The following is a 27,818-nucleotide window of genomic DNA, read 5'->3' on the forward strand; positions in this document are numbered from 1 at the left end:
AAAAGTAACCTAGCATACATTGTGTTTCACTTGAACAAGACTCTCAAGGTATCCATACTTATCAAATATTCACTTTCATACTTATGCACAATCATGACAACAAGCCTGAAAAATTTTACCTGATGGAGCGATTATTAGCTCCATCGAAGTTCGAATGGAAACTGAACTCCATCTTGCCAACCCTCTGAATGTATTCACAATAATAACTCGGCAGCAAGAACTGGTCAGAATATAGATTGGCAATGCAAAGCATACACAGACTTTTGCTCCCTTTAAACCACCACAGTGTTTAAAGGGACATTTTACGGGGGAAGTACTGTACACACACAATATGCAAGAATACATGATATTACCAAAAATTCTAGATACATGTAAACAACTTTGAATCCCTTGTCCTCACGTAATCTTGCCTCTCACTGCTATCAAGCGTCAGAAACTGAGGCAGACATGTATCGATAAAACATCTGTCCCTTAAAGAAACCAAGCAGTACAAACACAAAATCCCCCAGCAATATCTGATACTAAAAGAGAAACTTAATATGCATGAATAACTGCTGTGTGGTGGCATATGCTACGCCTTTATCTGTGTGATATACAGGAGTATGCTTGTGACGCGTACCAATAAACCCAGTGTTTTTTGTCCCAGTGCCAGATGAAACAGCGTGGACGCACAGGCTTGCACAACACAATACACTGTAGTGGTGTCAATATGCAGAATACAAGCCCGAAAATCAATATAAGGTAAGAATGAAAATTATTATTCATTCATTATTGCATGGTCGAATGGCCAAGTGGGATACGGTGAGGGGTATGAGGACAAATACACAGTCAACAAAGGACACAGGAATATATGCATGTATGCTGACCTTGCGAGTCAACAATAACATCATTCAATATATCATATGCCATATATTTTATAGTCTGTCAAAACATTTCATATGCAACCTTTATGCTTACAACAGTACATGTTCTGATGGTAAACATCATGGTATTTGTCATAAAATTGGATACACCATCAATGGATCAATTTTTTAATGGTGTGTTGAACCATGTCTGATGCAAACATTTTGATACTTTTCATACCATTTCATGCTGATACTAGTTAAGTACGATACAAATGTACGTCAGGGTAGTACATGTACATCCCCAATACCTATTGTAATCCTGTCATTCCAACCTTTACAGCATGATCTTAATGAATAGAAAAAAACAAAAACATTGACATTGCATGGAAACAGATGGGCTATGGTAATAAGAAGGTTAACTGGCTATACCCCATCAAACATGACATTACAAAACCAATGTAAAGATCTCAATATCATTATTTAAAGTCTGTATCACTTTTTTTTTCAAAATCTGACTGTAGATATATTCAGTCGTATCATATTTGATAAATCAGTATGCCATCTTATACATACCTTGTAAACGAGTTATTACTAATTCTCAATTAACCTGGTGAATTAATATGTTGAGTAGTATCATAGTATCATAAATATTGACCCATATCTGAGTGATATATTTGAAACACTTTATATCAGCCTTAATGTCGAAAGTACACACACTACCTCAATGAGTACACAGCTGTCCTTAATATTAGCTACTCAAGATTGAATACACTGGGTTCCTTTAGATTCCTTGCTGAATGAGTATAGTTTTTACACATGTGTTAAATACACAGATACAATCTATTGTGTAGCATGTTATCTCCTGGTATACAGTGATAATAATTCTATAAATGGAAAATGTTAACACACCTCAGCCATTATTGTATACCATACATTTTGGCTATAAATGGAAAACGTTAAACATACCTCAGCCATAATTGTACCATACATTTGGCTATCAGCCCTATTTATACATCGATAGCAGCAAGTTCATAAAATGTGCATGTAGATTATCTAATGTATTCAGTTCTTCACACCAACCATACTTATACATCCAGTGCTTATGACGAACGAGCAAATGGCTATCTAAAGAAGGAAAAAAAAAAAGAACAAAAGGAGAGGAAAATATTCCTAAAAAACCAGCACAGGGAAATTGTCATGGTACAAATGCTTACTGTAAAGTTTGAGAAAGACAATGGCTTGAACTCATACAAATTTCAGACTCTTATTATAATCATCAGCGAGCTAAACTGGTGCATTTCAGTATGCCATGTGTGCTTTCCTAACCCACAACCTCAACATCATCAATCCGTCATAAGTATTAAGGTAGCTATACAGTCTGGCATATTTGGCCTGTGCAAGAAGAACATTATCCCTACTCATTCCTTCTGCATGGTTCCATGAGCAAGTTGAAGAGGGTATTACTTTTCAAACCTCAAAAAGTTTCCAACTTTCGCCGCAATAGATCAAGGAAAAATTGCGGGGTGATATTTGATCCACATTATGGTGTTTATGGCTGACTTTCATGTGCACGGGATTAATGAGTGCAAATGACATACAATGTATCTTTACCCTTGGAAGATGTTTATTGTTTCCCATTTTGGGTGTTTTGTTTTCATTTCTCAAGAGAAGACATTGAGGTCCCTGTAAAAAAGAAGGTGCATCTTTTCTCACAGAAATGGATCTTTATCAAAGCTGGAAGAAAAGTTTCTTTGTGGGCTGACATTTGGAATTATCTACGCAGATCACGGCAAATTTTGTTCATATCTTTCCTCGAAATACACTCTGACGTAAGAATTGTGTATGCGCTTCATTCATCTACAGATAGTACCCTTTACCCACGAACCCAGAAACTTTTTCATATGAAGTATTAAAGGGGTGATGATGTTTTCTGAAGCTATTCATCTTGCCTCTGGAATTGGCTTACATCAAACACGCATACTGTGACATGACATTGCTTGCAATTTTAAACGAAATATCTGAAGACTTATTCATTTCAGTCCACTGACTTTTCTGCAATTTTTCTCTGTAAAGGGCTGCAAAACCAATTTGTGTTGAGAGGGCTGTTATGATAAAATATATCGTTATCATCATTACAAGGGACTTGCTGCTTGAAGAACTCTCCCGTCATGGTAACTTACTAAAATTATGGCTGCCATAGCAAATGCTGATTTAGTGTCAAGATCTTCAGAAAGACGTTTCCAGACTTGCAGAGTCTCCAGTATCTGATATATGTAAATTATATATTGACACACACCATTTTGATGTGAAAAGCATTTAGTAATAGCATACAGGTCCTTGGTTTGTGATAAAGCATCTAGCACTGCAAAACCAAATAAAAAAGAAATTGACGAGTGTGACAGGTGCAGATGATAGTCTTTGGAAGAGCCTCATGCGCTGTGCTGATGTGATGCACAAGTCTACTACCAGTATTGGAGAAAGATAATGGGTCAACCTGGTTTATGCTGCAAATATGCCCAGCCTACTTGCAAACTGTGAAACCAGTCTGACGCAAACGAAAAAAAAAAAAGAAGAAGAAGGAAGAGTATAGATATACAAGCATTTGGACAGAGGAGAGTGGTCTCAATATGTTAAAGTGAGCCCCCCTCCCGTCTAAATGGGAGAGAGTGCTGGTGTGCAGGCTAGTTGTACCGGTAATTGTAGAAAGTTACCATCACAGGGAGTCAATTATGTAATTTGGTACAGGTGCAAGAAGCTCCTACTTGAATTTATTTATTAAAAAAAAATCATATATCTGTGCTTCATATGCTCAAAAAAGATATACTTTCCAGATAATCTGATTTGTTTAATATTTCAGTCAGGTTACATGCAAGTGAGTGTATTGCATAACATCACCCCTGGTCCAATCAAATGATGCATAAAAGTGGTGACAAATATAATTGTTCTTCAAATAATGCAGAGACACATGGATTATTGTTTACATGGCTCAATCTCTTTTGACTGTACATCAAATTTATGCCAGAGTATGTATCGCTTGGGAATGACGACTGAAGAATTCTTGTGGTTATTCATTCCCGAATATTTCACAAGTGGAATTTTATGTCACGTATGGAGCGTTTGGAATGGTCCAAGCCATCCACCAGACACCACATAGACTTGTTATTGCTATTGTACTGAGGAGGAATACTATGGAATCTTATATCTGATGAGATTATTGCTGGTCTGAATACATCCCAACCAAAATCTCTACTTTTGTGTACTCAATATCCCCCTTGTCACTACTGTCACGTCAGACATCACCATCAAATCGTCACTTTCCATGGCAAAACTTTCTAACACACAGCCCCTACCGAAATTTGGTTCTTTTTGAATTTATGTGTGTGTGTGTCGACTGATGTTTAATTGCAAGTACTCTGTTTTAAATTTGATTTAAAAAAAAAAGTCAGGGCCCTATGTGATAGAGCTCTCTACAGTAACTGCATCTCACAGTAATTGCAGTTACCATGGCAACGGGTAGGAATTAACCAATCAGTGGATGGCATTCAAGTCATTGCTATGGTAATTGCAATGATTGTGACAGCAAAGCTGTGGCAAAGACCTTCACGAGGGATGGGATGTGACGAGCGAGGGCAAGCGATGGAATAATGCAGTCTTTTTTTTCACAGGGGGGGGGGGGGGGGCATTTTTTTGAGACGGAGGGAGGAAGGAAACAAAATCCGGAAGGAGGACGCTAGGAGGGGTGGGAGGATGGTTCCTGTTAGAAGGATGGCATCAGCTTGGACCTTGAGTACCGCTGCTGGGGCATCCTCTTCTTCTCCTCCTCAAGGGACTTCTTGAGCCACACCTCCTCAAGGTGCCACTGGCGGGCCACCATGAGGAACATGACGCCGCTGGCGAAGCAGAGGCCGAACGCGGCCCAGCTGACGTAGAACGACCACGAGTAGCTCAGGGTGTAGATCTCGGGCAGCTGGCGGATGGACAGGGGTCGCTCGTTGACCTCGTACTCCGCGCTGGCCACGATCATGAGGAGCGACGTCATGCCGAAGAAAGCTGCGAAAGAGAAAAATCAGGGGACAGAGAAATGTAAGCCAGTGGCATATGAAAATATGTATTTTTTTTTTGTTCCATACTCATATCAAAATCATATCTCAGTCCTTGATGGCGACATTCTTTAGATTTGCTTGGACACACTCTGTAGCATATATAATATTCAATAAATGGGTACATAGAAGCAAACATGGGACCAATCTGTCACATTGTTGTAGTACCATACAAGATATTCATTCACAACTTGCATGTTCCCTCGCATGTCTTTTGTTAGTCACATTAATGTCACAGAAACATGCAAGTTATGCTGAGTCGAGAGGTAGGTGCATTCCAAGGTCTTTTGTTAAACATTTCAGTACTTTAGCTATGATTGACAGATGAGGTCATCTCAAGAATGTTGGTTTGGAAGGATTTTTTTGTGGGCGTTCCCAAGTAATCTGAAGAAAAATAGAAGAAAAAAATCGTCTAAAATATATGGAATGTTTCTAGATATTCCTTTCACCGCAAAAGTGATATTAAAGGTATCATAAATCAACACAAATCAACATGCATTTGGATTTCAGGGCCCCTTTTTAAGGCAGCAGTGTATATTCCATCACTGTTCAGTGAGAGAGGCACGAGGCCCCTATAAGCTAGTACCGCGGTACACAATTCTGAAATCCAAAGAAGACAATTCACCAAATACTTGAGATTCTTTGCATTCCATGAATGACTCAGCTAAACAGAAATGTAATGCTACTTGGCAGTGTCACATACACTATATAAAATGGAGGCAACTGTACCAACATGAGGAAAAATTAGGCTAAGTGAAGCAGGCTAGCGTCAGCTGGATTTACAGACTTCCGAGTGCTCCAATTAGAGACACACTTTGCAGCCCTGTGCAAATAGTGTATTTGTGGATGAATTACGCATTAACAGCATTCCTTTCAACTGATTGAGAATTTCCTCGCAAACGTCGGCGCCAGTGAGTGTTCAGTTGCAGGTGAGCAGTCTTAATACTGTTGAATATTACTGCTGAATAACACTAGAATTACGAATGGTTGCAAAAGAGGGTTGTTACAACAAAAAGGCCATACCAGGCTTTCATAAGAATTTCACTAGATTGCACAACATGAAATAGATACACACACAAACACACACAGATAACAACACACAGCACAACACAACACAACACAACACAACACAACACAACACAACACAACACAACACAACACAACACAACACAACACAACACAACACAACACAACACAACACAACACAACACAACACAACACAACACAACACAACACAACACAACACAACACAACACAACACAACACAATTAACACTACAGACACAGAAACACAAAACACAGTTAACAGACACAAGTGCAACACACAACAATTCATACATATACAAAAACAACACTCAAACATGTACACACACAATGCATGGATACACACACTACACACACTCATATCATACCTCTAATAGCTGTCTTACACAGTGTGCTAGGATACAACACATCTACATTAGATATGAATCCATCTTTTTTGTCCCTTCTAGAATTTGGGACCATTTTGTTTTGCTAGAAAGATAATGTATCTGATGTTCTGACAGGACTAAAGACACATGTAAGCTACAAACTTTTTTGTCAAAGATTAAAAATTACCTTGGCAAAAGCATTTTGTCATTCAAAGCAATCTAACACTTGGACGAATGATATGCATTGATATATCAGGACTTTACTGATGTTACTGTGGATACTAATGTAAGAATTTTGAATGATGTGGGAACAACATGTTGATGAATTTAAAGTATTGGTTAAAAGATTATATAATACTTTATGATGCTATCACTAGCTCATTGGTTATTTGCATGCAATTTGTTCATCATCAAGATTAGTAATACAACAGAAACAAATCTTTCCTTTCTCTAGATTACTCATATACACTTATATGTTTTCATACCAGTGAAGTCATAGTCAATACAGGAATACAACTATATCAAATATTTCCTCAAGTAACTTAAAATGCTTATAGGCATATGTTAAGAACGTGATGACAAAAATATTAGTCTACCCCCTCCCCCAAAAAAAACAAAAACAAAAATACAGGTGCATAAGTTAACAAAAAATGTTGCCAATGGAAAGGGCGTGAAGGAAATTCAAGGAGCTCTTGTCTATGATGTGAATCACTTCCATTAACCCACTCACCACCTCAATCTACATCTTCCATTTCTTTTCCATCTTTGTGTGTGTGTGTGTGTGTGTGTGTGTGCACAATGATGTGAGGACACGTCGAGGTACACAAACATCGATACCACATGTACTCACACACACACACACACACACACACACACAAACACACAAACAGTACCAAATGCAGACAAAAAAACAAGAAGCAGTGTGTGGCGGTGGAGCAGACGTACAGTACGTAACTCCGACGGCGAGCACGGAGGGCCCTAATTCCCCCGACGCACGCCAGCCACGATATCTCACTCGTTCCGATTGCAAAAAAACAGCGGAGATTGTCAAGTTACATTAAACACATAATCAGTCATTCCCCATGCAGTGCACGGCAGTGTCATTATTTCCTGCCTTTCAGCTGCCTCTGCTTCAAAATTTCAGAGCTTTCACAAACGCTCGACCAAATTAGTTAAAACCCCCCCTTTACACCGTTTGAAATTGCCATTTCGAGTGACAGAAACGAGGTTGCCAAAAGGGAAAATGCTGGCTGGCTGGACAACAATGAGGAAAAATGATATGAGGCACTAAACTGGAAAAATGAGATTGTGATTCAAAACATTCTGAAAGCAAGTCGGATGCATTTTAAAAAAGTCCACTCTGGGGAACGCCGGTCAAGATGACCGCTGCAAGCAGGAGGCCAAGAAAGATGTTATAGCTGGACATTTTGAATATATACCAAGCTAACAGAATGAGCGCAATACTAGTACTTTAACATAAAAGATGATTGTGTTACTTCCTCTCTGAAAAATTATTTCAAGATATAAAAATACAGCATACACAATGTAAGTCTCAAGAATATACTATGTGCTTTCACCCATCAGCTGGCAAATTCCATGAAGATAGTCAGACTCAATAGAATATAAATATATATGTACTCAATGTACATGAATTAGATGGCCACGGATTCATTTTAAAACAGATAACCGAGATATCAAAGGTCAAAGTTTATATGCAGTACGATGCAGAAAACCAAACATTGATCCTATCATTGCAGTGACTGTCTATCTACTGGTGGGTCTCAACCATTCCACCCCACCTCAATAATAACAACATCACTATTGCAGAGAGACAGAGAGATAAAAAAAAAATGTGATTAATGCCAGTAATTAGTCTTTACATTGGTTGTATTACTAGCATCATTGACTTGGAAAAGACTGCAATAAAGGCCCATTTGTAAAACAGATGCTTTTCTGTATCTGTCCTATAGTCTTTTCTACCACTTGATCACTAGTTATCAAACATCTAGCCTAGCCATCCAAGGCCACTCAAGCTGTGAGTTACGATCACTGCTTGCTGTGCCCTATTGAGCATACACCCCCCTTTATTTTTTTTTTCACGTCCGAGGAGCAATTTGCCGCACGCTGCGCCCACAACGTTCATCCCGTGAAGCGCATGAACGCATGACTGGACGATGCACATGACAAACCCAGCACAACTTCACTTGACCGCCGTAGTCTTCGCATCAGCAACAAACAACCAGGGGCCCGTTGCATAAAAGTTCCTATTATGGTAACTTTGCCATCCAATGGTAACTACCATGGCAACAATACTCAACAGCCAATAAAAATCAAGAATTCCATGGAAGTTACCATTAAATGGCAAAGATACCATAATAGTAACTTCTATGCAACGGGTCCCAGATCATCAGAGAGAGAGAGACTTGATGTTGCTGAGGCAGAACAGACGACTGGTACTGAGTCTGATCCACACACACAAAATTCAGCCTCGGGGGTTGCTGCGACAGAGTCAAAATATGCACCGATCTGTGATCATGCAATTCTTATTTGAAATAGTCCCGGGCCCTTCCCCCTTAAATCTCCATGCCTTGCCTCAGTCCCACACATGTGGCCTCATGTAATGGAACCAAGTCTTCATTACGGGCACGCCTGCAGTGTGATGTGTCGCCCTGTCAGGATTCATTTCTGGCAACATATTATGTCCACTCATGTAATCGGTCATTACCGGTCAACAGTTTGCATTCTCCCCATGCTTTGAGTGGCAAGAGTTATAAAGTTAGCAAACGATTGAATTCATGAGCAGCCATCATCATACCAATTAGGCTGCATTTTTTTTTTAAATTGATGACCAACATCATTCAACATTTGGCAAAGTCTAACTCAAATCAATGCTAGTTACAGTACAAAAGGGTTATTATACTAATAATTCTGACATTATGCAGAAAAACTAGTAGGCCTACACAAATGTCAATCAGGCACTGAAGGTAATAGTTGTACTACTGATTATGAAAACAAGAGAAAAAGAGCAAGGAAAATACCAATCACATAAGTGGAACAGCACTTTCCCTAAACAAGGCAAGTAAAGTCTCTGGTTAGCTTTCCGGCCAATATTCTTTCATCTTTGCTTATTAACTTCAAATGGTCACTTTTGATGCAATAAGGAGCAACAAAATGACAATGCCAATGACAATTAACTTCTACACGCTGCCCACACCTGCATATACCCATTTCACGAGACTTGTACAGTACAAGACTTGTAAATGTGTGCCGAAACTCGAGTACTCAGTTGTAAACCGTTCAATATGGATAGAAAGTTGATCTTCCTGTCCTTGTTGGTCGAAAAAGGTTCCGTCTTGCTTGCCAAAGTTGCCAGCTTGAAGGTCACTGCTTACAAATTGTACATTGGCACCTCCCTCATTATGCATTGAGAAATAGCACCATATTTTCATAAACTGTTTTTTTTGCATCAATGTTGTCAAAGAATATGTTTTTCAAGCCATCGCATTTCTCATGGTAACTTTCCATATATCTTTTACCCTGAAATGGCACCAGAGCCTTGGCATATTTGAAAAGTCTGGCCTTCATAATTATTGTGCATTTCTGCAATTCTTCTTCAAGTCGCCTCACATCATGTAAATCAGGGGGTCGGCTCCTTTCATTGCAGGGCATTGGATGAAAATACAGCATGTGTGCAACAGGCAATCTCATGAAGGATAAACACAAACAAAGGGTAACTGCGAGAGCAAAGGGGTGTATTCACATTTACAGTGAAATACCACAGTACCAGTATTTGCGCAGTAATTTGTAATGTGAATGCAAATACACCATAAAAAAAATCACAAAACACCATCAAGTAATTACGATGGTAAAATCAAACTTCGCACCAAATATACATTCATGAGGTGAATTATAATGTCAAGAAATACCACTTATTGCACAGCAGTGTATTTTTCATGTGATCTCAGAGATTTCTTCTCCCCATATCTTAAAAGAGATCTGTGCATACAGTGCTTACAGTACTTTGGAGCGGAGTAGTTTCAGGCCAGAAACACTAGGGTATTTTGAGAATGAGAAATGTAACTAGTGAATTACTGTCGCATCTACATATGTATTACTGTGGTATTACTGAAAAAAGAGAGGAATATTCGTGTGCATCTTAATTTTTGCGAATTTCACGAGCGGCAAGATTTGGAAAATTAAAATGCATGCGAAAGTTCTTCTCTACACTTTATGCCGCGAAAAAGGCTGTCGGCTCCAATTTGCGAAAAATTTCATGCCGCGAATATATCACGTTTTACAGTAGGCCAATGACAATGGTGCCAACAAATGACTGTGGTATTTAATAATGCACATATTGCATACTTACAGGTATATTCCTCTTACTTGATGAAATATACCTTTTGTTTGTCTTATGAGATATTTTGCAATACCATGGGAAGAGAGATATGCTGGAACATAAGAAAAGAGTGGATGTATTTAAATGCATTATTTAAATATTTGGAATTCATGTCTTCAGCCTTTGTTTCATGTTATTTCAAGGCATGAATGACTAACTGGTGAACAGATGAACGTATTGTAACTTTGCCGCAGAGCAAAAGCTGGAGAAAAACTGCAACTGCCCCATAGAATTTACCACACCTTTGTGAGTCGGCTGCTGTTTTTTAAGGGAGCCGCTCCTCGCCCAAGGCGATTGTGACACCTTCCATTAGATCCCCCGTCGGTTAAGACACTCAGGAACACAACGGTGCTTTGTCAAGGACAACAAGCGCAAATCCAATTTGGACCGCCAATCCAGAACGCGACATGAAAAGGTTACGGCTAATTACAGGGGGGTACTTTAAGCACCGGAGCAGACACACAAACCCCTCATCGCACTGACTGCTGTGTTGGAGGACCACAGTAAAATGTGTGGCACAGCCAATACAGGAGGTTGACACTTCATGGAAGAATTAGATGTAAACGCAGATCTCATTTCACAATATATGGATTTGAAATTGCTTTTTCTCTTTTTTTTTTCCATCGAGCTGTAATGCTTGGCAAACACATCTCAATCCCCTCTCCCCTGCTGTATACTGGCACCTGCAGACTGGGAAATATGAATGAGTGTGCATGTAATTACTTTTGCTATCTGCTATGTCGTACAACATGCATTGCATTGGGGGGCAGATCTCTGTCGAGCAGACGGACTGCCGATGCAAGCCTGAGCCGTGGCATGGCCATGTTAATGAAAGATGCAGCAGCATCCCTATGCGCGTACATACATGTATGTGTGCATGCAGCGGCCTGTACATACATTGTACGTTTGTATGTGCGCACGTATTGGAAAATGGAGGGATGTGTGTTCATTTTTTTGGGGGGGGTGGAGGTCACGGAAAGATCAATTTGGGATAAATGGATGGGCGCACATTGTTGTGCATGGAGCACGCACTGGTTGGCATATACCGAGAAGGTCATTTTGACTGCAAAATTTTGCTGTACATGTAAATGTGCTCATCCCACACTGCAGATATCAAAAAAGAACAAAACAACTCTCACTGATCCACATCTATGAATAGACAGCACTTCTTTGATAAAGAAACAGCATACAGTCGGAAAGTGCTGCCCGCAAGCATGATAAATCTAACTTGTCATTTGATGAACATTGTGAACCCAGCATTCTGCACACATTTAATGTTTTGTTCTGTAATCAAATAGGTGGTTACCAAAGATCCTCCAGTATTTACGGGCCAATAATTTGGTATCATAGCAACAGGCCAAGTATTCACACTGACCTTGCTATAGACTGCTGAAGCCTATAATCAGACTTAAAGGTATAACATAGTTTTGAAACGCCTGCAGAAACGTGTCGATTTTTGCTCTAAAATGGACTCACGATACATAGAAAGAAATGTGTGAAATAATGCTGTGATAACACAAATATCAGTTGGGTAATGACAAAAAATGTGAAGTATCTGCCAAAAAGTTATGCCACTCTGAGCAATCTGACAACCTATCTGATCATGGCTGCTATATAATGTTATAATTATAATTGGTAAAATCATCAACAAATCGGGCCACAGCAGTATCCATCGCCCTTCCGCGCAAGAGTGAATCGCATGCAGCCTCTCTATTATCATATACATTCTATAACTGTCAATACCCACAAATGAATGGGAATGGCTCTTCAGGAATAAAAGTCATAATGCATACAACTGAAATTATTTTCCTCTTTTGATCTGAAAATACTAAAAACAAAACAAAAAAATTGTTATTTTGGCAAATTGCATCAGCCAGACATGTTTCTTGGCAGAGCTTCTTGGTATTTATTGCAAGCAAGTTCAAAATGATGGAAGATTAATTTGAGCCCTTTTAGAACTCTGTTAACCTTTAATAGTTCAGAGTGCAGGAGTTTCAAAGGAATACTTACTCACTTGCATGCACACAAAAAATGTCCATGACATACAATTTTTTAAAATGGATCAGTTGCCACAAAGATCAAGCAAACAAAAAAATAATGATGCAGTTTTCATCTCTAAATCCTCTAAAATCATCAGGCAATTTCAGCTGATATCACTCCAAAGCACTTGATTGCTCCTAAAATGTTAACAGTTTGTTTATGAGTGCTAATCAATATTTTGTGACCTGCGATACATTATTGACCATAGATTGTGATAAGTTTTACATGACTGGTACCATGGTATGATGAACCTTTCTTAGATTGAACTACCCAGCAAAGTTTGAAAATGCAGAAACTCTTACAAAAAAGGTGTCATTTCTTTTAATAGATGTGTGCAGCATTTAAAGAAACACTTCTTACCCAGTGTTTTTTAAAGGGAAGCAGTCCTGAGATTTTCACTGTACTGATAATTAAGAAGAGTAAAATATATAACCTTTCACCAATTTATACGTGTGGACATCAACAATTGTCTCCGTACGCGATTTTAAAAAAATAATTCCCGCAAGCGATCGTGTATGAGCCTGCCAAAAGGTGCAATGTCATTGATGCCCTACTCTCAAGTTGACAGCCGTGCCTCAGAAAACCAATTTAAGTGTTCAAAATGATAACTGATTTTTTCATAAAATGTGACAATATGTGGTTTTATTATTTCAAACAAAATATTTCAAGCTTATCTATATATACAATTAATATAAAAATAAATAGTAAACATGTATTTATAAATAACTAGGGATGACGAGCAGAACACCGCTGGAAAGAGTTGTGCATCGATGACGTATGACTCTCCGCCAAGACTTGCTCATTTGTAGAGTCACACTTTTTTAACCGAAATGTACGAGCTTATTTGGTGATTTGAAAGTTTGTTTTTGATGAAAGTAGTTCATTGGAGGTACCAACAACAACATATTTTTTTTTAATTTCGCGAGGACTGCGTCCCTTTAAATAGAATGTTTACTAGAAATATGGTACCATAAAAAAGTTATAGAAATATTCTTCAAACACTCTTCCAACAAAACAATCTTTAAGCACTTTTGTCCTTAATAACTGAGTTTGTTCTTAGTTTTTATCTTCATTCTGTTTTGACATGCAATACAAGTGGTGACTTGATAAAAAAGTGTCAAATTGTGACTTGATAAGTGTCAAATCAAGACTGTTTATAGGTAGCTGTCATAATTCTCACACCAAGCTGTAAAATTCTCAAATACATTTTCTCTTTGTAGCAGTGACAATGAATACTGTATCCATACACAAATTTGTTTAGAGAGGCTAAGGCATTTTTGCGAATCACGACTTCCTGACAATTTTGCGAGTGGTTATAAACTTTGCGATTGTGGGGTTGGTACCCACACAGTAATGAACTGAGAATGTAGGCCCTACACATTCTTGCTTCATTCATGTTGGGATTGGAGTAAATATTTTTGTATGTTGTCAAATTCATGAATAGCACCTGACTTGCAAGAGTAAAAATGAAAATCCTGCAAAACATATGATGTATACAGTATCAGTTTTCAAGCACAAACGTAATAAATGCTTCCCAAGAAAACGAGCGAACACCTTGTAATCCAGTACTTGGAATTTACCTTATGTCTCACAGGTGGGTACAGATTTAAATAATAAATCTGGTGATACCACCAGTGCGTGGTGTAAACTTTTGAACTTTAAGTGTAATTAGCCTGATGCAAACCGGAGCACAATGTCCACACCATCCTCAATCGGCCACCGATTTGTTGACCTTTTCCGGAGTAGCAGCAAGGCAGTGCGGCGGGGGGACATGGCAATGCGAAGGAATTGCAAGTAGCCATTATCATGTGATAAACAAATTCAGGGTAGCACATACAAGAGCCCCTAACCCTCCCTATCTCTCTCTCTATAGAAATCTCTCCATGCACAGAATGCCACTGTAGTAAACAGGTGAGTTCCTACACAGCCTTGTCTGTACCTTGCTTGACAATTCTGGTGCCTGCTTGTCAGGTGTAGTGTTATATCCCTTCTGCATTTTACATACAGCAAGGTTTACATGAAATGATAATAAAACAAAGGGAAGGAAAGGGGGAAAAAAGGAGGAAGGGGGAGGTACTCTGCTATAGTCAGGCTGTAATGCAAAGTGAGCAGCTGAGTGTCCCTGTTTGTATGCCATTGTGTGCATGTAATGTGTGCAAATGTGGACCGATAGTAAATGTGCATCCTCTATACCGAGACTCTGTGCTGTTCATGTTGGGGGGGGGGGGGGGGGGTGATACATGCATGTACTGTACACTGTAGTCTGTATATCCAAGACCCCTTACCACTCCTAAGCATCAGCACGCACTCCAAGGCTATACACTAGATACTGGAGTGAGGCATTGTAGCAGCAATCATGCACTTTGGTTGTCATATTGGCTGCGCCAACTTCTAACATCAACAATGATGTCATAATTACGATATTACTACCACTACACCGATGATGACGACTACTATTACGACCACTACTACAACTACTACTACTACTATATTTATGCTAACCACTTTATACCACTACTACAGTCATTAAGTCGACCTTGCATGTATACGTCAAATAATTGTTTAAGTCAAGGGTCTTTTCAAGTTCTATATATCATTCTATCAATTTTAATCCCTCATAAGTTGAATTTTCTCCCTATTGCAAAGTCGAAGCTATTTCTTCAGTCAAAATACATTTGACTTCTACAGGCAAGGTTGACTGTACACTACAAGTGTACAGTGCGTCTCTATCCCACCTACATGTATAATGTGTAACACAGCTTCTGTCAGCCCAAAGACTAGGAGGCCATAAATACATTTGTTTTGACATGCGGGAAGTATAACTCCGTAAAGAGCCTGCGGTGTGGGACTCGCACTGCATTGCAGTTGCCTGCTGAGCAGATGAGCGGTTTGTCCGCATTGTTTCACCGATCGCATGGTCGGTGATGCGGTGAGGAGCTTACTCTGGCGCATAAAGACGCAAGGCACATGACAGCTAATGGAACGACCCCCGAAAAAAACAAAAGCCTTTTCACAGACCAGCTGACCAAGTTAACACGGAATTCAGAGGAATGAAAAAATGGGGAAAATATGATGGCATTGAAAACAAAACCTGTACAATGAATGCACATAGTATAAAGTCAGTCACTGGTAGTCTGTATAAAGGAAACAAACAAAATTTATACCTGATAAACAAAACATACAGGCACATCCTGTACAAAAGATCAAATCACTGGAAGAATGTGGTGCCCTTGAACATGATAGCTCCTGCAGTGCTACCAGAAATTGGCAAGACAAACAATTCCTTTATCATATCTTATTTTTATACCACATGGGAATTTGATTATGTTATGTAGCCAGTTTATTTTGTAGGGGGCTTATTTTCACAAATTTTGAGAGTCAACTGATACTTGCGAAACTGTAACTATCGAACAAACTCAACAAAATATTGCCTTCCAAAATGCAAATGTGCTGTTTATCATCTCAGAGGGTGACAGTCACTAATAACTAATAACAATTGATTCCAATTCCGTCACTGTGAATCTTAATCGCTAATTCAACCACTCACAAACTTGCTATACAGGTCCCAATTCACAAAAGCCACTCATACACAAGCCATCACAATGTCTTAACATATCTTACTCTGTTAGGATAAAATATTGATTGGTATATGATATATATATATATACAGGGCTCCACACTAACTTTTTTGTTTGTATCATTTGATATGTTTGTAGACCATAATCAAAAATGCTATGTAGCATCTACCATAAGACAAGGGTTTGTGTATTCTACTAATACAGCTGTATGTCCATGAAGATATTTCTAACATCTAGAAAGTATTGATGATGTCTTTAAAGAATGTCTTCTTTTTCAGTTTGGAAAAGTCTCAAGTATTGTGAATATCTATTACTTTGTTTGATCCACTGATTTAAACACAAATGACATCGATCAGTTTTAAAAAAAGCAGACAATTGAAATTTCATACATTTTGTGTGCTGTCAACCAGCTTCTGTACTTCAACTGAAAATAGACATAGGTCTATTTATTGAGATAGCAAAATGAAACAAAAATAAAAAGAGTACTAATGACAGTTAACATTTACGTCAAGTTTGTACTGCCTGCTTGAGCATCTCTACACGAGATAGAAAATATAAGAAACTACAGTTCAAGGAACAAAAAAAAAAATCTGAGGAAGATATGAACACAGAGAGTAGAAAAGAAATGGAATCATAGTAACAGTGAGGGAGATGTGAGAGAAAGAAAGAAAGAGAAGAGAGAGAGGGAGAGAGAGATAAAGATGGGGACAGTGTGTCTAAATTGCACATGTGTGGATGGACTATACTACAATGTAGTCTATGAGCCAATGTCGCAAGTATCATCCCATACTTACAACAGAAAGACAAAAGTCTGCCTGGTACAATAAAAGGTGCACCAGAGTATTACAGCGTGGCATTTGTGATGCATCTGCATCGGCGAGGTACCGATATACTCCTGGCATCCGGCCTCATAAACCAGCCATCTATTACTCGGTGTAGGACCTCCTGTTGAACAGGCCAGAATCAGGTCAATGGACTGTGCACGTCTGATTGGCCGGGCTGGGAAGGGAACCAGCATTTACATCACATGGACGGATGGGGAACAGGGCGCGCACACACACACACACACACACAGCAGCATGCTCGCTAAAATCGAATCGAGACAACCCAGCCATCATCTGGATGCTGCCCATGTGGTGGAGGAGAAGAAAATGACCCACTTGTATACATAATGCACATCCGGAGTCTGAAATGCATTCCGGTATACAGACACAACTCCTCCGCTCTTTCATTTATTATGAAGATAATATCCAGTCCCGGAGTTTATACATGTTCAATGGAAATTCCTAGTACCACAGATGCATTCATGTATCGTGTGTAGGGAGGCAATGCCTACAATAGTACGCTATAGTGTAAAAGGGAAACAGAAAAAGACCAAGGAAACTGCTTGGCAGATTTATAGGTGGTGATGTGCATACAAAAGGTAAAGAAAAAGGTAAGGTAAAGAAAAAAGGAGTGAGAGATACCCCAGAGAGAGATAACTGGAGCAGATATACACAGTAGAGGAAAGAGAGAGGGGGGGGGGGGGTGGGGAGAGAAAAAGTCATTTGTTTTTACACATTTGTACATGCTTGAACAGTGTCACACAAAATATGAATAGTGATGTTAATATTTCTCAGCACAGGATCGATGGAAGTTTTGTTTTGTTCTACCTGACTTGGGAGAGAGATGATGTAAAAGCGTCACTTAGAAAACTTTGTGGGATTTGGACAACACTGTAAACTTCATGTTGAACTTTTCGAATAAAATTTTCTGGACAAATCTGTTATGTTTGATAGCTTTTTCAACTCCGTACAGATTTGGAGCTAAATCTACCCAAACTTCTCTATCCAAACTTCAGCCAAATGAGTGGTGAGATTCATATTAGAATCAATCCTTTTCTTTACTACATGATTCTGAAATGAAAACTGTGTACACAGAATGTTTTGAGCTCTTACAATGAATGTCACAATATTTTCACCATCTGAGTTGTCCTTTAAGGTACGTTTTATATGTAGAGCTGTTAAAAAGACCCCATTAACATTTTGGAAAAGTCAGTAAAAGCAACCACATTAAATGTGATACCAATACCTGACTGGTATACCAGCTTTAAATTTTATACACTTCACTTTAAACATATAAACAGCGATGAGTATCAAAATAAAAGTACATTGAATTCTCATTAAATATTCATCATAGTACTGTATCAATTCATTCTGAAATAAATCTTCTCGCAGGGCTGGCAACAGTCCAACATCAAAATCTGGCCTTGGACAGTATCTTTATGTATGCTGTAACAGCTTTTATTCATTTCCACTTCACAAAATGATTGTCTTTGCCTTCCACAGTACTAATATTTCCACTTCGTTCAGTGGAATCCACACAAACATTTAAAAAGAATCTCAACATAAATGTTCACATCTTGTTATGGGTAAATATTTGTTACACATATGAATATATGTGACCCGCTACAACAAAATGATCCTAAAGTCGGGCGAGGTCAATTATTTGAAAATTGCATGACACAATTTCCTTATCTTTCTGCTTTAAATTGATATATAACACATCTCACAAAAGTAATTGGCTGCGGAGGTATCGATGTTTAAAAGAGAGCATGTCGAGACGTTTGAGAAATCACTGTTTCGAGAAAAGCGCCCTAAAAGTTCTCCTTGCGACGCAATCACAATAAAGGGACACGCAAGTCAGTATTCACCTCCGGACAATAGAAGGTAAGCCCTAGCAACCCCCGAAATGCTCATTCAAACACAGCGTCGGCGGTCTCCTCACCGACCAATCAGTGACCAGGATGCCAGGAGAAGCGGCTGGGCAGCGCACCCCGCCAGCACGCACCAGTCGACTGGGCAGTGTGCGAGCTTCACGCTTCGGTTAGCGGTAAGCAGCAAACTGACCAATGGGATCACTCTGGTCGTTGTTAGGGGCGGAGCCTATGTGTGGCGCTCAATCCAAATGTTCGAACCAGTTTCTGCTTCGTTGAAACGCCAAAAAACATGGCCTAGAAAAACGCTGTTTTTTGGTCTTTCCTTTCATCATTTTGCTTCAAAATTTCGACAGATGATAGAAAACATGTCAGACTCTAATAATATGTTAAATTCAGAAAATCGTAAGTTTTGATCAATTTTGATGCTCTGACTTCAAACTCAATCTTCACGGCTTCGACCTTGCGCGACTTTAGGACCATTTTGTTGTAGCGGGTCACATATTTCTATATCCCCCTTGTCATGTTCACTCTATACAATGTATCATGTCACTCCATTGCTCTGATCAAGTCTCTCTGTTTCTCAGACATTAGAGTGATAGTGCATTACAAAATGTTGTAATTATTATCCTCATTATTCTATCTTGCAGCCTGTTCATGCCATTGCGCACTGAGAGTGTGCTCCACAACATGAATGAGATGGTCCCTCCACTAGTGGATCCATCTTGGCTCTCCACTAGAGTCCTCGCGGGGGAGGGCTCCGCTCCAATTCGAGTCATTGACGTCACATGGAATCCACGTGGCAGGCCCGGGCGGGATTACTACCAGGAAAGCCACATCCCTGGGAGTCTCTTCTTTGATCTGGAGGAGTGCAGGCTCCGGCAATCCCCTTACCGGGTCACCCTGCCGCCAGCCGCCGAGTTCGCCAATTACGTCTCCGAGCTGGGCATCGGAAACGACACTCATGTGGTAGTCTACGAGCACGACCCCATCTACGGGTCGAAGACGGCGACGAGGGTGTGGTGGATGTTCCGTGTCTTCGGGCATGACAGGGTGTCCATCCTAGATGGAGGTCTGGGGTTGTGGATCAAGCAGGGCCACCCTACCACCTCCGAGGAGCCCCCACAGGGACCGCGCGGGGTCAAGTTTTGCGCCGAGTTTCGGAAGAACCTGGTGAAGTCTTACGAGGATGTTCTCAGGGACCTCAAAGAGGGAGTGGGGCAACTCCTGGATACCAGACCACCACATTGGTTTGATGGTTCAAGGCAGAGCTTGTGGCCAAGTGAGACACTGCCTGCATATTGTCTATATCAGCTTAGTTACAATGAATGTAATGTAATTCTATATTTCATCTTGTTCTGTCTTTATCTTTTATCCCCAATGAACATCATAATATACACGTAATCAACAATCCAAATGTAAATTTGTATTTGGGAGGGTTCATGGAAGTTTACGTACTTCCAATGGTCTATAAAGCAGAAACAGATCATGAAAGTAATGGGGGGCGGGAGGGGAGGGGAGAAGGATAAAGTGTTCCAAATTTCCTGCAGTAACCATTTGAGTGAAAGTCCACTTATCCTGTTGAGAATGGGCTGATTTTGCTACAGCACGAATATCCCATAGACACCTGCCCAAGTATACTCGGGACTAGTCTCCAACGGGTAAATCTTATAATCCAACATGACAGCCATGGATGTTTCTGAACATACACATGCTATTGTGATGAAAACACAAAATTACCAACTTAGGCTGTGTTTATCTAAAAATTTTCTGAGACAGAATCATGATCCTTAACGCGTTTGAGGCATTTTCAGGGGTTAGATAAGTTATGCAACCGTGTTTTGAAACGCCTTTCAAAGGGCGTTCTGAAACACGTTTGAGACCACGATCGCTGTTCTGTGAGTAGATAAACGCAATGCCGTTTTGAAACGCGTTTATATCTCAAGGTCAAATCCCAGCTGTTTCCGGTTGTGTTCTCTGCCCATTATTTGTGTGTGACTGATGAGGCATATTTGGTGGTATGCAGTTGACCTTTACTTCCCGGGTCAAATGGCGCAAAGCAGCTGTGCAGTGACACCACTTGAATCGCGATTGTATGATGGGTAGATAAACACGGCATCCCGAGAATCACGTTTCAAACCACGTTTGCAAACACCGTTCCACACTTGTTTTGAAACGTGATTCTCTCTCTCAAGTTAGATAAACGCAGCCTAAAACAAGTGAGGAAAGAAGGGAGAGGTACCGGTACATGGACATTCTGTATAGCAATTAGCAATCTGCAAAATGCAGCCCCATTTTGGACCCTGCAGGACCATTTCACTTGAGTTCTCCAACTAGATAAGATAATCCATCATTAACATGTGATTGACTTGATTTTGGTGAGCCTAAACACCCAAGGAAACATAATGGATAACTACAATGTACTTCATGAGTTTTGTGCTATCATTATTATTACACTAACAGTATCCATACCACTGCAGTTACACGTACATGGCATACAAACATCTAAACATACAGGATTAATAAATTACCATATTTTCATTTCCATCACACACATGCAGAACACTGTATATCATGAATGTATCAGGTGAGTAAATGTAGTCCATTGATCCACAATGGCATTTCTACATTCAACTCACCACATATGCTTGAAAAAAATCTAATCAAATGTTCACCACATAAAAAAGCTTTTACATACATGAATTGATTGTATACAGAATGCAGTGAATCAGTTTCTTGTAAATATAGAACATGAAACATATTCTTTTTTTTTCTTTTATCTTTAGATCTTCAACTCGGCACCATCACTGGTTCCTCTCATCTCCCATTCACAAAGCTGCTGCACAAAGAATCAAGCACTTTCAAATCGGCAGACGAAATACGGGCCATCTTCAGCGCAGGGGGCATCGACCTCTTTCGTCCCCTGACCACGACCTGCAACGTAGGCGTCACAGCCTGCATCGTCGCCATGGGCGCATTTCTGCTGGGCAGGGAGGATGTTGCAGTCTTTGACGGATCCTGGGACGAATTCTCGCAGCGAGCAGCGCCGGAACTGCTGAACATCAATTACTACGCAAGCACATGAGAATAGCTTGCACAGTTTGTGACAGCTTTGGGACTACATGGACAGTCCATGTAGAATGGGTATCTTACCAGTGGTCATGCTATAGGCAATCACATACATGTAGTTGCCATATCTACTGTAAAATGAGGAATGTTCGCGTGCATTTTCATTTCGCAAATTTCACGACAGCCAAGATTTGCAAAATTAAAATGCTCTTGTCTACACTATATGTATTGAATGTTAGAGGCAACTTGCAAAAATTTCATGCCACAAAAATTTCATGCTGCAAAAATATCGTTCTCGGAAGAAATCTTCCTTAGGGAAAGAAAAAGTGTTTAAAAAAGTTACCTCCCCTAGCAACGCAAAGTAATCTTTGTTGCCAATTGTTTAATGGTGATAATCTGAAGGAGAACTGAATATTTTCTTCCTATCATGTATGGGAAAACCATTCCAACATAAATGCATCTAAACTAATCAAAAAAAAATTATGGAAACTTGTGTCATTGAATAGTCTGCCCAATCCAGACACTGTCACTTCACGACATTCAGCATTTTCAAAGAGCACTCTTATTTTGTCCACAATGGCACAAAAATATACAATGTTGCATTTTGATGCTTATCAATGGTGATACATGATTTGCCCCTCATTGTGACATTCTCACATGAAACACCTGTATGAATGAGTCTAGGGCTGCGTTCATGCGAAACTAGAATTGCGTTTCTAAACACGTTTAGTCGCTAAACGTGTTTAGTTGCGTTGCGTTCATGCGATTTTTCCATTTAAACGCGTTTCAAAACGCCGATCTGAAACGCGGAAAAAGGGGCGTTTTGAATCATGATTCTGCCAGAATCACGATCGCAGAAACCGCATGAACGCAACCGTGATTTCAATCATGATTCTATGACGTCATTGTGCGCTGTGCGCATGCGTGTCTCATAGGGTATCCCACAACTTCTTGTTCTGTTCGCGCGCTTGTATGCGTCTTATGAATCGTGTGTTTCGGTACCATACTTGCACTTGTTTGTTTACATCAATGCCAGTATCTAGCTGTTTAATATAATGATACATGTAATTACTCTCCGATTGAGTTGATAATGGCTGCTGTGACCAAGGGAAACAATTGGAGAGACGAAGAATTAAGATTATTCCTCGATCAGTGGGCAGAGCCTGAATGCCACAGCTTATTGGAAAGTATTCACCGAAATAAAAACGTAAAGGCCTATAATGAATTGACTGATCAGTTGGCATAAGGAGTTCTACTGGCTCGAGTTGCAGAGACATGGTCAAACTGCGCAGTGCGCTGCGCAGTGGCAAAGGATGAGCAGAGCCAGATTCAGCGTTGCGAAAGCCCGCATGAACGCTCTTCCGCTGAGACCGTGATTTGAAACGCCGTTTTGAATCATGATTCATGTTTGTGATTCTGGATACGAAATTCGCATGAACGCGGCCTAGGATGTGACCTCACCATTCGCATCAGCATATCCCTACCCCCTCCACCCATCACACAAGCACACAAGCACACTTAAACACACACACACACACACACACACACATGCAATTATTTGTACATGCCCAGTTCACCTGAAGTGCATGACAGGTATTCAATTATTAAACGAGCTAATATTGAATGTTTGACGATGACCTCCGACAGAAAGGTGCATTCAAACGGGATTTGCTTGACATTGTTTGAGTAATAAATGTCAGGCAAACTACAAGATTTCCCCAAACAAGGGCACCTCAAAATACCCAGCTGTAGTGAATTTGTGTAGGTATAATATATTAAGATAATTAGCAGATTTTCTAGGCTGCTGCTGAAAAATTACTTTGTGTGCATTGCTACTCGAGCTGAAAGTTGAATGGTTTGTTCAATGTACTACAGAGTCACTAGTAAAATCTGTTTGAAAAAAAAAAGAATATTATGTTATATCCTGATACAGTAGGTACATGTAAGGTTATGATATCTTATAGAAATATAAGCATCATGTCTGTTTTATATAATGTTAAATATGAATACATCTTTATTCATTAAAAGTAGATGGATATCTTGAAAGAGGTACGGGAAGAAACATTATTGTATTTATCTTATCTTTATTTTCAAGGCTGTGCAGGATATTGACAATGTTCACCGCATCCTCACACACACAGTCTGAACAGGTTTGGTCGTGTGCTGTTCAAGCAGATTTCCTACCATTCTAAAAATATCAATTCACAACAACCTATCATTATTCTAAAAGAGGAACAAAAGATAAATCAAATACTAAGCCAACATATGATGAAAGTATTTTTTCATAGATGTTTTCATGCTAAAGAAATACAACTGTGATGACTAAAAGTTTGAATAAAAAGTGGGCAGATTTTAATATTGACAGATATGGCTTGCTTTGATTTCTTTTTTTCCAGAAAATAATAGGTTGTCAGAGTAACCCTGTGCAATTTGTGCAGCACGGATTATACCACATAGGGCCTGGAAAGAGTATAGCACTCAACATAAGCCATAGGATTCACCTGCGATGTGAGAAAATAATGTCAGATAATACAATGTATATCAATGTATTGAACACTGGTGTGAAGCAAGACACAGCAGACGAAAATCAAATTTTTTCAGGAGATTGTGAACGGATATGTGTGAGTTTGAGCAAAACTGATGAACAGTAATTATTCCATAAAAGTCTGAATATAAAGCTACACAGTATTAGTCACCTTCTATGGCAGCATACATGGTATTTTCTATGGCAGCATACAGAAACTACTTGTATATAAGCTGTAACAAGCATTTACATAATCTGTTACATGTGTGTTGCTTGAGGAGGATTCTGCATTTGAAATGCATAAACCAAGCAAGAAATATTACTTTACTTGCATTTGCATATCACCCATACAGAAATTATCTTCTACTGGAAGTGATGTTCAGAGCACAAGATTTTTTTTCAACATATTCACTGTGAAAGTGATGTAAAAAAGGATGTGCCTCGTACCTCAGGTAATGAACAATTACTTCAGTATAAAGGGTAAAAAAAAAAGGAATATGTGGTAAGGAGACAACTTCATGGTCACATGACCAGGACATGTCTCCTGACAATCATGTCAAAGTTACACAGACAATCACAACATTTTCAAATATTGTTTCTCGAATTTTCATGAATATACTTTTTTAAATTCTCATGCTTTGATATCTTATGTTTGTAATGCTGTCTGTTTTTTATGGAAATGTTCAATAAACCTCACCTCAACTCAACTCAACTCAACTCTACTCAACATTGACAGATTCTCTACAAAACAGCCTATCTCAAATTCCAATAAAGTTTACACTAGAGTCTTCTCTTTGTCATGTTGACTTTTCCAGGCCCCCCCCCCCCCAAAAAAAAAAAACAAACAAACAAACAAAACAAAACAAAACAAAAACACCCCAAAAACACATTTTATGAAAGATAACTACTGTTTTATCTCACAGAAGTCATGAATCTTCACAAGCGATCTTCGGAATCTTCAGAAGCAATTTTGTAAACATCAAAGTGGAAGATGAGTCAGATCATGGTTAACCCGATGACAGATCTATTCATTTTTCCCCTACAGTTAAATTTTGGACTTGGTAAATGTTTTTACTTAAAATTCATATTGACTTTTATCTTAATATTGCACTCATGGAATAAAAACTAATCTCTCAAGTTGAGATTGTTATGTTCTTATTCATGTACCACTGATAGAAAGTTGGCAGCTTGGAAAATTTAGAATTTAAAGGGTATGAAAGTAAAATTGTTGAACAATTCTATATATAGACAGCAACAAGAGCAAGAATGATGATATGTAAATGCTTCTTTTATAACTAAATGTGTATGTGTGTGTGTGTGTGTGTATGTGTGTACATTGTATGTTTGTACAAAATTGTATGGTCATGGGTATGCCATCTCAATGTACAACTGGACGCACATGTAGTTAGTGATACAGGGGAGCATTAAAGAGGTTTTGATGCACTATTTACAGAAAGTACAAGGTTCACTGATAGGTCCACTGAACACAATGCATTTAACCGAACTTGCATGAAATGAATAACTGCTTTCTAATCCGATAATCAAGTGATAAAAGTCAGGCAAACACTACCATATTCAATTTTTTTCAAATACTTTGTGTTATACACATTGTCAAAGAATTTTATCTACACAGCAGGAGGTGAATGGATGCTTGACTGCCTTACAACCAATGCAAATAGAAATGACATAAAAGATACCTCTGTCAGCAATATTCATGCATATTGACAAAAGTCTGCACTGGAGAGGTCATTGAAAAAGCACCAGCCAAAAAAAAAAATGCAACTGTGACTACCTGTAGAGATGTTCTGTAGTAACAGGGGAGTGGATCAGTCAATACTAACTGTTGTCTGCACACAAGCTGAGAAGAATATATTGTCTGAACAAGACAGAGCCCAGGGTCAGTGGAAAACCCTTCAGCATTTATAAAGGCTTTGAGGGACGAAAGGTAGGTCTTGAATTTCCTATTTCCCATGTTGGGTTACATCTGCTTATCACATTCCCGGGGTCAGGTCAGCCCTATGACCTCATTCCAAAACACTAGCCAATGGCATACTTGGGTCAAGTTTGCTTCATGCTCTCGCAGTCTGCTCTAAATGCTGAGTATGCATCATACAATTGTATGTGAGAAGTCCGGCTCAAGCTTGCAGTACATGTGTGCAGAAGTAAGTGACATGTACTGTGTGATGTTGTGATCTTTTTTTTTCCCATGCCAGACAACTGACATTATGGTTAGCATCCCTCGTCCGCTGGTTAGCACTGTGTGGCTGAAAAAGGCACTGGCTACCAGTTCACCATCCTTCCGTCTCTTGGATGTGACATGGACTCCCACGGGAAAGTCTGGGAAGGAAATCCACGCAGAGAAGCACATTCCTGGGAGCCACTTCTTCGACATGGAGGAGTGCCGCAACAAGGAGTCGCCTTACCGCGTCATGCTCCCGTCGCCGCAGGTTTTCAGCGAGTACGTGGAGAGCCTTGGAATCGGCAACGACACCCACGTCATCACGTACGACAACGATCCTGTCTTCCAGGTGAAGAACATGGGCAGGGTTTGGTGGATGTTCAGGGTCTTCGGGCACGACCGCGTCTCGGCCCTGGATGGCGGCTTGGTACAGTGGATCAAGGAGGGTAACCCTGTGACATCAGAGCTATCAGAGGCTCCCCAACCGGCCAAGTTTGAGGCAAAGTTTCACCCGGAGCTGGTCAAGTCCTACGAAGACATAATGGACCACCTCAAGGAACCAAAGTTCCAGCTCCTTGACTCTCGTCCCCCACAATGGTATGATGGTTCCAAACCAAGTCAACTGAAAGGTGAGTTTCATATGGATCTAGAAGAATGTTTACTACCAATTTCTATATATCAATCTCCATCTCTCTGAGGTTTATGATTTCTTGTGATAGGACACAGGAGCAAAATTAATATCTAGCTTGTTTATTATTGTACTCCTTGAGTGCCAATTTAACCACTCACAAAATTGTTGGGAAGTCCTGATTTGCAAAATATAAAGAATAAAAAAATAATAAGACTCGCTAAGTATATTGCGTATATATGCAATACAATATTGTTGGGCACTTTCTTAAAGAGAGGATGTTACAAACTGTATGTATCATACATACGATAAGAGCATGATAAAATGGTGAAGGAAGAGAGAATCTACAGCAT

General features: G+C 39.5%; 2 protein-coding genes across 2 annotated transcripts in view; one reads left to right on the forward strand and one right to left on the reverse strand.

Moving 5' to 3' along the window:
* Nucleotides 1–4,573: 4,573 nt before the first annotated feature.
* Nucleotides 4,574–27,818, reverse strand: part of LOC139734279 (uncharacterized) — a 40,561-nt gene continuing 17,316 nt past the window's right edge. The window contains exon 4 of the mRNA XM_071645075.1: nt 4,574–4,895. Coding sequence (XP_071501176.1) covers nt 4,603–4,895 — 293 coding nt within the window. The 3' untranslated portion in view covers nt 4,574–4,602. The remainder of the gene's footprint in view (nt 4,896–27,818) is intronic.
* On the forward strand, nt 19,751–22,150 carry LOC139734278 (thiosulfate sulfurtransferase-like). Its single transcript, XM_071645074.1, has 2 exons — nt 19,751–20,347; nt 21,852–22,150. The coding sequence occupies exons 1-2, from the start codon at nt 19,756–19,758 to the stop codon at nt 22,148–22,150; spliced, it is 891 nt and encodes a 296-aa protein (XP_071501175.1). The 5' UTR covers nt 19,751–19,755.

Source organism: Diadema antillarum, unplaced genomic scaffold (assembly GCF_040938485.1).
Source record: "Diadema antillarum isolate AM-2024a unplaced genomic scaffold, OU_Dant_1.0 seq00000521_RagTag, whole genome shotgun sequence".
Taxonomy (NCBI): domain Eukaryota; kingdom Metazoa; phylum Echinodermata; class Echinoidea; order Diadematoida; family Diadematidae; genus Diadema; species Diadema antillarum.

Coding starts and splice junctions, on each gene's coding strand:
- LOC139734278 (XM_071645074.1), top strand. CDS start 19,756: ATGAATGAGATGGTCCCTCCACTAGTGGATCCATCTTGGCTCTCCACT. Junction 20,348..21,851: donor AAGGCAGAGCTTGTGGCCAA/GTGAGACACTGC, acceptor TTTTATCTTTAG/ATCTTCAACTCGGCACCATC.